This window comes from Engraulis encrasicolus, chromosome 19, assembly GCF_034702125.1.
Source record: "Engraulis encrasicolus isolate BLACKSEA-1 chromosome 19, IST_EnEncr_1.0, whole genome shotgun sequence".
NCBI lineage: Eukaryota > Metazoa > Chordata > Actinopteri > Clupeiformes > Engraulidae > Engraulis > Engraulis encrasicolus.
Window position 1 is genome coordinate 30032954 of NC_085875.1, and position 15000 is coordinate 30047953.

The window sequence follows — 15000 nt, forward strand, 5'->3', positions numbered from 1 at the left end:
GCATTTTCATCAAAGACCGATCCGCCAGGCATTGAGAGAGACATTTACTGTAATCCTGTGACAATGTTTGTAGTCATCTATTACGGGCTATTTACACCACAACAGGCAAAATGAATATCTAAATCTGACTCAGACGGGTCAGCTCTAGCGGCATGACTGATATCACTACATCAAGGGGATGACCAGGCCAAAATCATCAGCAGTCCACTGGGCAAAGGCCCTCTATACCTTATGGCCAATCCAGCTATGGTGGTAGGATGAGGTATCCGTGCTGTGAAGTAACAGAATTAAAATGGCTGAGCTAAGTAAGTGTGTTGCGTCAGTCGACCGCCATCCATGCATAATACATGAGTGATTCACGGCAACACAGATAAGAGTCAATGCGGCCCACTGCACCGAGCCAGCGTTCATGTCTGTTTTATAACACGAGACGAGAGCAAGTTTTCTTTTAAAGTTGTTGGTTGAACATGTGCTTTTAGAAACTCCTAAAGCCCTTACATTAAAGGAGCAGTTCAGCCAATTTCAATATGCTGTTGTATTGCTCACGCTACCCTTGACTTCTCAGTACCCGGTGACACTGCATTTTTGGGCTCAGCCCTTTCCGAGATCTGAGCTATTCTTATGGGGGCAGATTTTGTTTACATTAAAAACTTTCTTAACATAGGCCTACTTCAAATATTTTCTCAAAAGGTATTGCTGTTTGCTAGTTGTCTGCTGATGTTGCATAACCTTTTGGATGATTTTGGGAACAAATAAAAATATTTTTTTGAAATGTACAGTATACACTACTTAACCAATACTACATTGTACTGTAGAAAATGGGAGCAGAGTCACTTCGCCGGAGCTCGAACTGGGCCCTTCTGGTTTTGTGCTTTGGAAACCTCTCTCGGACCCTGAGATTTGGGGACAGGATTGGTCAACCACGGTAATGTGACATAAGGGGTCTGAATCAAATTTGCGCATGCTCACTACATACTACTGTAGCAAAGGGGCAGGGGCGGTTGAAAGTGTGGGCTGACCGGGGCAGCACCCGAGAGGGAGCCACACCATCACAAAACTCAGCCCCCAGCGCAGTGGTGTAGTCTACGTAGAACGCAGGTATACGGAGTATACCCACTTCCACATTTCAGGGGTTTCAGTATACCCACTTAAACTGATTGATCCATTATTTAGAATAGCACACATTTATACAGTATACCCACTTCAAAAAATTCTCAAATATACAATATACCCACTACAAAAAAGTAGTGTTGCACCGATACCGATACCAGTATCGGCCGGGGCCCCGATACTACACTAAAATGGTGGTATCGGTATCGGCCGATACCAACAAATAGGGCACCGATACCATTTACAGATGCTAGTATGACAGTTAAACGGAGCCTTGATCTTAGTTATTTTATATCATAGGCATTTAAAAGTATAAAAAGTTCTACTGGAGTAGGCAGCAGCCTGACAAAGCCATAATAGCAATGATGTTACATCCAAGTAGTAGCCTATATAACTTTTCATATATATACTGTATATAAATTTCGAACAGAGTAGTATCGGTATGGTATCGGTATCGGCCGATACTGCACAATCAGGTATCGGGTATCGGTATCGGGGCTAAAAAATGGTATCGGTGCAACACTACAAAAAAGTAGACTACACCACTGCCCCAGCGGCATTGCAAAAATCACCAATTAGCGCTATTAATGTTATTTCCACGCTACGGATACACTATCGCAACTGTAACATGGTATTACCAATTTTATTTTTATCAGTTATAAAAGTTTTTCACCCTTTTTTCTCGTTAGGACGCGGGCCGTGTTGGGGGGGTGGCGTGGGGTGGCACAGTACAGCTATTGTAGGATCACCACTGCCTCACCAGAGGTGCATTTATTGAAACCGTAGTTGCTAACTATCTAAGCTACTTTGTTGTTTGCAATGCAATTTCACATTGACAATTACCCAATTGCTAACTGGATAACAACCATGCTTTTGAGAAACGCACCCCCAAGGACTCAAACCTGGGCCTTCCAGGGCACTAAACTAGGTCTCTGACTGCCACTCCAAAGAGGCACGCTCATTACCTTCCCCCACAACCCTAGTGATGGTCTCACCAGCGCAAGTTCATTAAGTATGTATAGTGTAGTGTACTTCCTATGGTAAGTAGGTTACGTTAATGTCAGGGAACACTTTGAAGCTCCAGCAAAAGATGGTCATCATCATCTTCAAAAGGCATTTTTCTTAGAATTTGATCATCACAATACACTGCATTTACGTCACACTATTTCCGAGTAAGTATCTTTATTAGAAGTCTTAGCTCTTATTCACAGATGTGTACGAGGACTCTCTCAGTGTTATCCTCCTGATGTTAAGCTATTTGAAACATCACCTTCCTCCTTTTGACATAAACCAATTCACAGTTGTGGGCAGGAGTTGACTGACCCCTGTCTATTCTTCCTTAAGGGCATTTTAGCTGTTGATAAGGTTGCAGGAAAGGGGGTGCGTCATGGTTCAATGGGCTAAAACTGTCATCCCATAAAGCACGGGACCTGGGAACGGTTCTGAATCATTTCTCCATCCCACCCCATCTCTCTCTCTCTCTCTCTCTCTCTCTCTCTCCCTCTCTTTCTCTCTCTCTCTCTCCCTCTCTTTCTCTTTTCAACTCATCCTTGACTGTCCTATCTCAATAAAGGCTTAAAATCTCCAAAACTAATGTTTAAAAAGACTGCATGTGAGTAGCAGAGCTTCACTGTTCCGTCCTACTCCTTCTGCTACAGGATTCCAACCAGCAACCCTTTACCCTCTAACAATCACAAGACAGCTGTTCCAAAGTTCCAGACTTCCAGATGCCTTGAGCTACCACAGCTGAGTAGTCTGATACTGACATTTTCTGTTGTTTTTGTGTATCTACTTTTATCTTTGTATTGCCTACCTCACTCTGGCTGTCTGTGCAGTTTAAAATACATAGTATGGCTGACCAAAACACTCACCTGTTCACTATATAGAACATTATGTACTCTGCCACTCACACAGGCTGTTTCATAGTGCAAAATAAAAGCGAGTGACACTGTTCAGATAGGCTCAGATCCCTTCTACCCAGCTCTTGTCAGAGTATGTTCACCAGTGGGCCGGGAGAACTGCCTGTGAAGATTTTTTTAGATGGCTGCCCAAATCTCTCTATAAAGAAAACCAAACTTCTGTTCAGTAATGTTCATTCAATCACATGCTCCTGTGGGAAATGCATTCATTATATTTTCAATACCCTTGTTCATTTCTGTTCTATTACATAGATGAAAGAATAGGACCGCGGGCTATTGTCTTTGTGTTTCAGTGGGTGCACAGTATGCACAAATTGCTTTAAGAGTTTTGAAGCCCTTTAAAATGAAAAGTAGTACTTATTGCTCTTTATAAACTGTTCACCATGACCTACTTAGAAGGAAAGTGTATTTGTGAGTGTCCTACCATGTATGCATTTTATAAAGTCAGTTGCCGGCGGAGTTAGATGAACGAGTCAGTCATCAATCAGTGGGTCGCTACTTCGATTGTAAGTCAGGTTGAAGTGTCCTTGATCAAGAACCTACAGGAAGCACCATACTGCTCATGGTGTGTTCTTTGGCAGCTTACAGCACAGTAGGCTACTTGGCAGCGTTAAGCTATAGGCTTATGAATGACTGCGTGAATAGGAAAATATATGGCAGTGAAGTGCTATGAGTATATTAGCTTGCCAGTGCTAACAGTAGAGGTCCATAGAGTCGGAGTCATCTAATGAGAGTACTGCAATTCTAATTGACCTTTTTCCATGTCGGTTCTCAATGTCTATAAGGTCAAATCATGACATAAAGACACAGGTGTACAAAATGGTAGCACTCCTCAGGTCACTATCCAATCAATAGTTCTGTCTGAATAGGTCTGTCTTTCTTTTCAATCGATGGTTGTTTTAATGTATTGAATTGTATAGAATGTTTTAATTTAATTGTAGGCTATATGATTTTACTATTGGACCCCAGGAAAAATAGCTGGGTCTGCACCCAGCTAATGGGGATCCTAATAAACTAAACTAAACTTTACTATACCCACTCACTAGGTTGATGTCTGTCTGTCATTTTCTTTCAAATAGCCACTGTATGCGTCTGGCTGTTTGATAATTTACGCCGCTGTTTAACTTAGCTTAGCTTAGCTTACATTAGCCAAGAGTTGTGCCACAGTTGGCTATAGTTAATTCATATTTATATGTTGTCACTGAGGTGCTGTTTCCATGTAGCCTGCTATTTTTAAATGTGGGTATTTTTTTCTCATGTTTAGGTGTAAATGCAACATGTGGATAAAAATAAAAACTCCATTGTAACAAGTGCGTTTTAGCCCCCTAAATGGGAGGTTTTTGATATGCAGGTTTTAAATCTCTGTTTACATGTAAACGGAAAGCCAAAATCAGTGCGTTTTCAAAAATAGCAGGCTATGTGGAAACAGCTTCTGAGTAAATGTAGGCTACTTTACCATATATGTGACTGGATTTCAGTCACATGTCTCTGAGAGCAACTTTCTCTTTGCAGAATGTGCTAGTTGATGTCTTGAAGAAGCTACTTAATGCTTCAGAAACTGTACTGGATTCCCATGTGCAAGGTAATGTTGTCAGAATCTTTGATTAATTCTATATATGCCCCTGAGCCTACAGACAGTTTTTTTGTCACATATTGCCTTTTACTAACATTTACCTTTTCAATTCTCTATAAAAAAGAAAGAGAAAAAAGTAGGCAAGCAAAGTTCAGTCCAGTCAGTCAAACCGCATCAATCTGCCATATCTACAGCACAACACAGTTAGTATCTACAGTTTTTGAGAAAGCACGGTGGATGTGCTGAGGAATTTATGAGGGTGAACAGGTTCATAGTGAGTGTGCAGAAACACTGAGGAAATGAACTCCTCTGAACCTCTATGGCAGTGATTCTCAAAGTGTGGTCCGGGGACCACTGATGGTCCGCGACAGAGCTCAGGTGATCCGCGAGGAGATTTCTACTTTTCCAAGTCAAGCCTGTAGTAGGCTATATTTATAACATTATTACAAAGCTAAACATGGCTGAAGTCATATTTTCACCACGATAAGACAGGCTTGTAAACGTGAATAAAAAGCAAGTGATCTGCATCAAAATTAGCAGTGTCAAATTAGCACCCGTCAACTGTCAATTCAGTTGACAGGTGGTCCCTGAACATTTTTTTGGGGGGGGACAAAGTGGTCCTTGGTCTGAAAAAGTGTGAGAAACACTGCTCTATGGTGAATCACTGAGACGACCATTGGCATAGCGACATTGACGGTGAAGTGATTGATTGACAGGTGTCACTCACTCAGACAGACGTTGTCATGGAAGAAGCTGAGGATGTCCTGGCACTGTTCACGGTGGTTGCCACTAGCAACGCAGGAACACCATGGACCCACATTAGACGTGGTGTTGTCCAAGTAGTTAGGAGTGAATATGCTGCCTGTGGAGGGAGAGAGAGAGAGGGGGGGGAGAGAGAGAGAGACAGAAAGAGAGAGAGGAGGAAGAGAGAGAGAGGGAGAGAGAGAGAGAGAGGGATAAAAAGAGAGAGGGAGAGAGAGAGAGGGAGATGTGAGATTCAAAGTGATTCTGAAAACAAAACAGAGAGACAGACAAACAGACAGACAGATAGATATACAGTAGACACACACACGCCCACAGATACACTGCCTCCTCCACACACACATATACTTACATATACCCCCCCCCCCCCACCCACACACCCACCCACCCACCCATCCACCCATCCACACACACACACACACACACACACACACACACACACACACACACACACACACACACACACACACACACACACACACACACACACACACACACCTGTTGAAAATAATTTTGTCTGTATGTATGCTGCAGTAATGCATTTCTGCTTGGACAGCCTGCAACACTTTGGTTGTCTAAAAGGCTTTAGTGCTGGAGGGGCTATTTTCCTTATTGAGGGAAAATCATAATCACTTGAACTGGGGAGGGTTCTGATGCTGTGATGTTAAAAGGCCCATACAGTCAGGGGGTGCAGAGAACAGAAGACCACTATATCCTACCTCTATCTCTCTCTCTCTCCCTCTCTTTAATGCCTCTCCCTCTCTTCCCTTTATCCCAATATTTCCTCCCTCCATCACTCCTCTCTCCCTTGCTATCTCCCTCTCTCTCTCTCTCTGTCTCACAGTCGTCCCCCCCCCCCTCTCTCTCTTTCTCACCCACACTCTTTCATCCCTCTCCCCCTCCCTCTCATCCCTTTCATTCATCCTAGTCCTCTCTCCGTTTTCTATCTCTGCATTGTTGGCATCCCTGACCCTCTATTATGGATCCCTTTATTCGTCTGGGGGGTGGGGGGTGACAGGAGTTTGTCCTTTGTGCCGTTGAAAGGCTGGATTGGAGACAGAGGCGGAACAATTGTACATGGGGCCCTGGGGCAAAACACTGACAAGTCCCTCTGTACACCCTGCCAAAGTCATAATAGGGCCCCCACCACCACCAATACGGGAGGGTCCTGGGTCCAGGGGCAAATGCCCTGCTCACCCCTCCTACAGCTCCGCACCTGCTTGGAGAGCGTTCACAGGGAGCAGTTATGGGCGGTGGAGGTAGAAACAGCAGGGAGGTGGAGGTGGAGTACAGTCAGCTGTTTGGTGGAGAGGGACTGAAAGATGGTCCAGTAGAGCAGGTGTGAGTTTCTCAAAAGAGAAGTTGTTAGCCTGTTAGCAACTTCGGTAGTTGCCAATGGGAAAATGCATTGAAAACAACAAAGTAGCTAATGTAGTAAGCAACTTTGGTTTTGAGAAATTCACCCCAGGTGTGTTGTTTCACCGGGGGTTAACCAGTGCATTGGGAATGCTGGAAACAGAGGTATTGTGGAGGCAAAATGTGCAGGTGCACCATGAAAAAATAGGAGGTGGGCTGTGTGCATGTGTGTGTGCATGCATGCGTGTGTGTGAGCCACGGGCGTAATTTTAGGTGTGGATGGTAGGGACATGTCTATACCACTTTTGTCCCCACCTCTTTTTCACAAATATAATAAAAATTATCATACCTGGGCAATTAACTTTATTAATGTCCTCACCATTTTACATTCCGTTGCCTGCCTCTGATCGACGTCATAGCTCATTACACATTGCATGCTGAAGTTCAGCTTCTCTTTTTTGACACATTTGACTACGCCAAAGTATTCACCAATTTTGCCGCTTGCTCTTCCATACAGTCAATGACTTACGCCGCCTTTGCCACTTTTACCATCTCCACTCTGTTCTTACAGTGAGGGTGGTTGTTGCTGGTCTTGTTGGAGTAATGGTTGCTCAGTTAATTTCTGCAGTGTTAATTCAACCCCTTAAGCATATAACCAACTCTAAAAGTGCTATATTCTCTGTTTTAGTCTCTAAAAACAGCACAATTTTATTGTGTGGTTGGGGAGTTTTGAGGTGGCTGTTAGTGTTGTTGAGGTAAAGGGTGGTTGGGGAGTATTGGAGGTGGTTCTGGGTGATGGGAGAGACCGGGCGAATACATCAGAGGCGACCATATTAAGCGTCAGAGAATCACCGGACTGTGCCGCAAGAGCGATTAGAGGCAGAGAAGCGACAGAGTATGTCTATTAAAAGCAGAATGCAAGCATTCCAACATTCCCATCGGCTGTGGCAGGTATTGCCAAAGTGCGACACCTGCCATGTGAATAATATTTGCTCAAGTCCAACTACAAATTGTCGCTCAAATCGCCTTTAGTCGACCAAACCGATTTTGTCTCTTCTGTCGCCAGCGACTCAATTCAAAGTCAATTACTTCCGTCGCTAGAATTGCTCAAGTCGCATCTGGTCTATTCGTGCTGTAAGGGGTGTCTAAAAAAAGTTTTGAGGTGGGGTGATTCTTGGCGTTAGCGGAAATGGGTGGACAGTGCTGTGTCTGGGCTGGATTGGGGCAGTGGGCAGTGTTGCCAGATTGGGCGGGTGCCCGCATTTGGCGTTTTTTTCAGCCGTTTTGGGCCCATAGAAGTCAATGTAATTTGTTGAATTTGGGCGGAATTTAGCGCATTTTGGCGTTTTTTGAGAACCTTTTGGGCGGGATTTGATCAGACACATCTGGCAACACTGGCAGCGGGGAATACGCTTGTGTGGCAGGAGCATAAAGGGAACTACAGTACTTTTAACCCATCGATTTCCTTTACAGTCGAACAAAACAAAACAGCATTCACAGCCCTGCAGGATAACTTGAACTAGCTGTAATGGCTGCAGAACTAGGGCAACAGAGTTGTTCTTTCGATAGAGGACTTTTGTTCACTCTCTAGTTCTGCGCTCTGCCCTTCTCTTCTTTTCACTCTTCACACCTTTTCACACATTATAACTTTCTGTCTGCCTTTCTTTTTTTTCTCAATCTCTTTTTTTCTGTTTCCTTTCTTCTGCTGTATTTTTTCAAGACCTTTACTTTTTCAATCTTAAAAGTGATTCTTTCATTGGTCTGCACACAGTGACGATGATTGTTGTGCCTTGGCCGTGAATGGCAGGTTGTGTGTGTGTGTGTGTGTGTGTGTGTGTGTGTGTGTGTGTGTGTGTGTGTGTGTGTGTGTGTGTGTGTAGTGCACCAATCTACCTTCGTGAGGCCACTGCTATTGGAGCACACCAACAAGTTGGGGCCCTCGCTCCATTTGTGGTAGTTTTGTTGATACTCTTTAAAGTAAAAGTGTAAGAATATTTCCTCACTGAAAGGCTAAGGTCAGGGATTGTTTTGGTTTTGGCACAATTTAGAATTCTTTAGCGATTGTTAGGGTTAATACGAATGAAAGTCAATGAGAGGCCCCCATACAAATATTAAGGTGGGGCTGTGTGTGTGTGTGTGTGTGTGTGTGTGTGTGTGTGTGTGTGTGTGTGTGTGTGTGTGTGTGTGTGTGTGTGTGTGTGTGTGTGTGTGTGTGTGTGTGCGCGCGCGCGTGCGTGCGTGCGTGCGTGCGCATGTGCATCTGCGTCACATGTGAGAGGTCATGTGTCACGAGTGTTTGAGAAGCATGCGGGGGGGCTAATGACAGGCCGTCACCTGGGGAGAATGAAGCGAAGCAGAGCACTCATCCTGCTGACACACACATACACACACAGACACACAGACACACAGACACACACACACACAGACACAGACACACACACACACACACACACACACACACACACACACACACACACACACACACACACACACACACACACACACACACACACACACACATTGCTGACCACTCACATGTGCTCCATGCTCCATTCAGCCATGTTGACCTGTCATGAACATACTGTATACATCCTCACCCAGCACCACAGCATGGGACTGAGCACGTGACTGCGTACAGAGAAACCGTCCACACTCAGGTAGAATAGGAGCCATGACAGACTTTTGAATATTCTTTAATTTATTCCTCTTGTTTGTTTGTTTATTGTCTATTGTATTATTTTTGTTTCTTATTAGACTTGTTTAATGTAACCTAATCAAAATTGTCCATATTTACTATGTTGACTTGACCTTGTGTGCCTTATTGTTATGTCATGTCTTTGTCATCCTCTTTATTGCAATAAAAAAAGGTATAATAGGAGCCACAAAAACTGCCTGTAGATGTTACATCCTCGAAGGCTACATCCTCTTAAGTTACAATGCAGATAGTAAATACAGTTTGTAGATAGTAAATACTTGCTTCTAGGTTGACGCTGCCTCTTTCATTGTTACTTATGTAACTGTAATTTTAAACAAAGTGATAAAGACAGTAAAATGATAAGAATCACTGATAAGAGTAAGAATGATAAGAATCTGACAACAGAAAGAATCTAGTCTGCTTGGTTCCCACAGTTTCCTCTTTTGCTTTTGATAACAGGTAAGAATGTTGGCGCATTTTACCCCTGCTATTTTGGTTTGCGTTAATCTTTTGCCTTGCTTAAGCTTCATATGTCAAACCTGCTTTCTACTCATTTGTTACTGGCATCCCGTTACCTCATGTTGACCCAAGCGGCAGTGTAAGTTGACTGCAGTAATCCACTGATCAGATCTGACTGTAACCCTCTCTGTCGTTTTTATTGAACCCGCAGCCCCACCACACACTACCCTGCCAATTCCCCTTTTAGTGTTCATTTAAATGCCTGTGAGGTTTAAGGAAGCACTATGAAATAAATGAGCTAAACAACTTTTTTTGCTTAGCTCGGGCTGTGCTCAAATGACCCTAGACAGAACCACAGGAAAATGTGCCAGTGTCGCTGCACAATCCAACTCCAATGTGGATGCAGTTTTATAAAAATGTAAATTCGCACTGTATGTAGGTTGCAACTGGGAAGGATAGCATTATAGGTAAGGTTTAACTTCCTGCACAAATGCTTGTGGTATGCAAGGTGAATTTTTTCCCCCTTGTCCCCTAAGACTTGGCCTGAAATGAAATAAATCCCTTGTATGCTCAGAACTTTCGCGACAAAAGCCTTTTTGACCATTAACTTCAGCGGACTCCTGAAATTACCTCTCTTTTTCAAGAGCTTTGTCAAGACACTCCTTTTTTCCCAGACGATGCTTTTTACCCACATTGACTGTCAGATTCTCGAAATGTCATCAGGCGGCCTATCGAGATAATGCAGATAGTTTTGTGAGGCGTCGTGTCTGTAAGACGTATGCAGGAGGAGAAAGGTAGCATTCAAAAAGCCTCCTCAGGAAATGTGAGGAGACATAATGGATGAAAAGACCTCTGGCAATAACATACCAGAATTACAGATCGTAGTGCCACCTCCACCACCACCCCCTTCCATTTAACCCCAGTCCCATTGTCTGCCTTTTCTAACAGGTGAAGCGCGACACAATAAATCTGCTTGTGGCTGTGTGACGGCGAGACCATGTGACATTTCCAGGAGTGAGGGAGTGAAAGGCGTATGTCGCACGTGTGGGAAAAAGGCACGTTCACCACAGCAGAGAGCAAGCAGCGCCGTGTCGTATAAATCTATGCCATCCATCCATCCATTGCTCTGCACCATGGTGCTATCGACACTCGCAGGCACACACTCACACATACATGCATGCACACACACACACGCACGCACACACACACTCACACACATGCACACACACACACGCACATGCACACACACGAACACATACGAACGCACGCACGCACACACACGGAGCCCTTCTCTGATTGCATCAGCGACAGCTTGCCGCTAGATTAGAGAGAGCATGGAGCACTACAACTCTCCATTTTCCGCCAGCCAAGTCTATAATTCACCGCTTTTTCCTCCCAAAACCACCGTCGTCTCGGAACTGAAAGAGGCAGGGCCGCGATGACGCACTCAGTCAGGCCGACTTCCATCAGGTGCTGGAGAACAGGGGGGTAGTATCCATTCTACCTATTTGGGGATTCTAGGTGAAATATAGACATTTGTGGAGTTGCTTGGGCACAATCCCTGGTGCTGAACAAAAAAAGTAACGTTTTGTGGAAAAATCTGAGGAAGACCGAGAGGTCTAAACGTCATCACATAATGCCAGTGAATGAATAAAAAGAAAAAAAGAATCTAAGAAGAAAAAATCCAAAGGAGTGTGTGAAGTTTTTTCCCCCCCACAAAACGAAATATAGATATTTACCATGGCTGGGCTGACGACACACACACACACACACACACACACACACACACACACACACACACACACACACACACACACACACACACACACACACACACACACACACACACACACACACACACACACACACACCTGCAGTGGGCAGTTTTGCTATGGCCCTAGGCAATTTCCCAGTCTGCCTATGGGTAAAAACCGGCCCTGGGAGGGAGGGAGGACTAGCTACTATAGCTGCTTGCTGGCTGTGGCTATGGCTCCTGCAGCTTTAATGGATGGGGAGCTACTAGCCGTCGAAGAGGCACTAACGGTGCCAAGGCCAACGGATTCGGTGATTCAGTGCCCAGGAGGCATTCTCTTGCTCAGATGGAAATTCAATGTCGGTGTGTGCGCTGCGCTGCAACTGGGGTTACAGGAGGCGGGGGGAGAAACTTCTCTTTTCTCTCCACTGGGCTTCCTCCTCCATCCACGTGTGCAGATGTAGCTCAGTTGGCGCTCCGGGCAAAAAGCACATCTAGTAACCCCTTCCATTAAAAAAGGACAAGAAAAAAAAATCATATATTCCATAGGGATGCTTGGGATGCTTGAGTGAAGGTCCTGCTTATGCTGCACCGCACATGTTCATCGCTACACACTACACACACACACACGCACACACACACACATGCACACATGCACACACACCATCCCCATGGGGTGTTGCTAGGGTACCTGTGGCTCTTCCCATCTGGATCTCATGAGCATTAAGTGAAATGGGAGCTCAAGTAAAAAAAAAAAAACATGCACCACAAAACTCCACCTATCCATTCCTCCACCCCCTGTAGGGTGTTGCTAGTGTCGCCTGTGGCTTTACCCATCAATGACTTCATCTGGGTCTCACGAGCACTACCAAAATCTACGATTAACCTGATATGCCCCTGGGCCAACTTGAGGCATGCTTTCATGTGGTTAGTCACATGTGACCTACCGACACCTCCAGACTCAGCCCCCATGTTGCCTCTGCCACATGTGACATCACACCCATCAGTCGGGGGTCTCATTAGCCATAAGTGAAGGAAATGCTTCACACCAGGGGTGCCGCCAGACTTATTTTACAGGGGCACATGCCTGCACATTGCTGTGCCCCAGTATGAGTTTAGCCAAAAATCAAAAACCTTGCTTCCTTGGAGTTTAGCTCAAGTTTTGCATATGGAGTAATCTACAGAATGCGCCCAAACTAGTGCACATTCACTACTTGCAATAATATAATTGATTTACGAGCTTTTTAAAATAAATAACAGCAAAAAAAAATCAGTCACGTGCTTCGCGCTTGCATTATCTCTCAGTGCCCTACTGTGCCCCTGTGTAGCATTAGGTCAGCTGACGCCCCTGCTCCACATATCACATAGACCTCCCTCTCCTCAGTGGATCAATGACAATGACTGTACCACCTGTGGATGGAGTATACCCATCATCAATGCCAACCCCCCAGTCCCCCACAGGACTGGACAGGAACCAAAAACATACAGTACCCAGGCATTTTGGTTTAAACTGGCCTTCCGTACGACTGTATGCCCCCGTGCTTGACTCATTCCATTGTCTACATTGTAGATGGACCCCGCCCACCCGAACTGTGAGGCCATACAAAAAAAAACCAAAAAGAAAAAATGATTAAAATCCTCTCTCATTCCATCATTGTAACATCTTAGATAAATGCTATCTACTGAGGTTTGCCATTTTCTGCAACTCTCCTACAGCTGCTTATTTCTAATAAAACTGGCCTGGTGCCACTGTGTTTACAGGATTTTTAAAAATATCACCAGACACGGGTTACTCGAGCAGCGGCTAACAAACATGTGGAGGTTCCTTTTAGGAAAACCTCTTTCAGCCATAATCAAGAATCAAGAGCTTTTATTTGTCATTGACAAACGAATTTGACAACGAAATTGTGTGAATACAATGTACACGTATTCTCTGGCTGCTGCCCATCCGGGCGCCGCTCATTTTGCACTCTATTAAAGGCAATGCATTATGGAACTCAATACCATTGCACATACAGGAATGTCGCTCTTTAGCCACGTTCAAGAGTGAGATTAATATGTGGCTTCGAGCTCAACAACTCTGTGCTATAATGGCAAAAGGAAAAGGATAACAAGCGCTCAAAGTCTTATCTCCAGATAGGAGGGGTGCATCTGGTTAATCCTTTTAAGGCTGTAGAAAGATGACTGAATCCAAAGCACTCTCCTTGAAGTCAAGGTTGTAGTTATAATAAAAAAAACCTTTATTTTACATTGGGGTAAACAAACTTAAAAAAGCTGACCAGTTTCAGCCGTCTGGCCTTCGTCAGGGCGTGGTTAAAACTCAGGTACCTGGGTAACACTGGTAAGTAAATTCTTGGAGGTCACTCTGTGCTATAATCTGGAACATTTTCATATACATGTATGTACTGTATGTATATGTTCATTCATGAGCAATTTCCTGAAAAATAAAAAGTAAAGTAAAGTAAAAGTAGTGACTACAGGGGACTGTTGGCCCACTGGGTATATGTCGGCCCCATATGCTACAGTAGATGACCAGTCAGTTCAGCCCTGCTCTCACCAGCATGAAGTCCTTCATACACATCCTCCACACATGCCCACCCCCACCCACCTCCCATAAGATGTTGCCGACACCACCTGTGGCGACAGTATAGCCATCATCGATGACTTAATCTTGGTGTCACCAGCATGTCGTCCCGGAGGCTGATGGCTAATGACATCTCTGGCATCCCCCTCTCCCCAGAGAGCTTAATGGAGGATCGACCCCCACCACAACCACCACCCGTCCTCCCACGCAGGGCGGACTGCATTCTCCTTCTGATTCATTACACCTGACGCATGATTGATAACTCTGTGCAACCACAGGCATTCACTTAATGCCACTGTGGCAAAAAAACCCTCCAACTCCCTGCATAGTACACAGTAAGAAAAGTGTTAATTCAACGCTAACAGAGTGCTCCGGGACCAAATACACTCTAGAAGATATTCCATCAACTCTCTTAAGTGTAAAACACTTTTTTTTACTGGCGACCAGAGACACATTCCCCGCATTGTCCTTATGATTCATGTCACTTGACGTATGATTGATAAAACTCTAGCCACAGACACAGCACCAACATCACCACCCTCTCCCTCCTACAGTACATTCAATGGCATGTCATTGTGTTAAAACAGACACCATTCCCTATCGTGTGCATTAGACCAGTGTAGGGGACAGTGGCAGAACAATTGTACACAGGGCCCCAGGCCAAAATACTGATAGGGCCCCCCATACGGCCTGTCATGGTCACAATAGGGCCCCCAACACCCATACAGGAGGGCCCTGGGCCCAGGGGCAAATACCCCGCTTGCAACCCCCCCTATGGCAGAACCCCCC

General features: G+C 44.8%; 1 protein-coding gene across 1 annotated transcript in view; it reads right to left on the reverse strand.

Moving 5' to 3' along the window:
- Nucleotides 1–15000, reverse strand: part of gfra4a (GDNF family receptor alpha 4a) — a 102735-nt gene that overhangs the window by 56504 nt on the left and 31231 nt on the right. The window contains exon 6 of the mRNA XM_063223866.1: nt 5330–5464. Coding sequence (XP_063079936.1) covers nt 5330–5464 — 135 coding nt within the window. The remainder of the gene's footprint in view (nt 1–5329; nt 5465–15000) is intronic.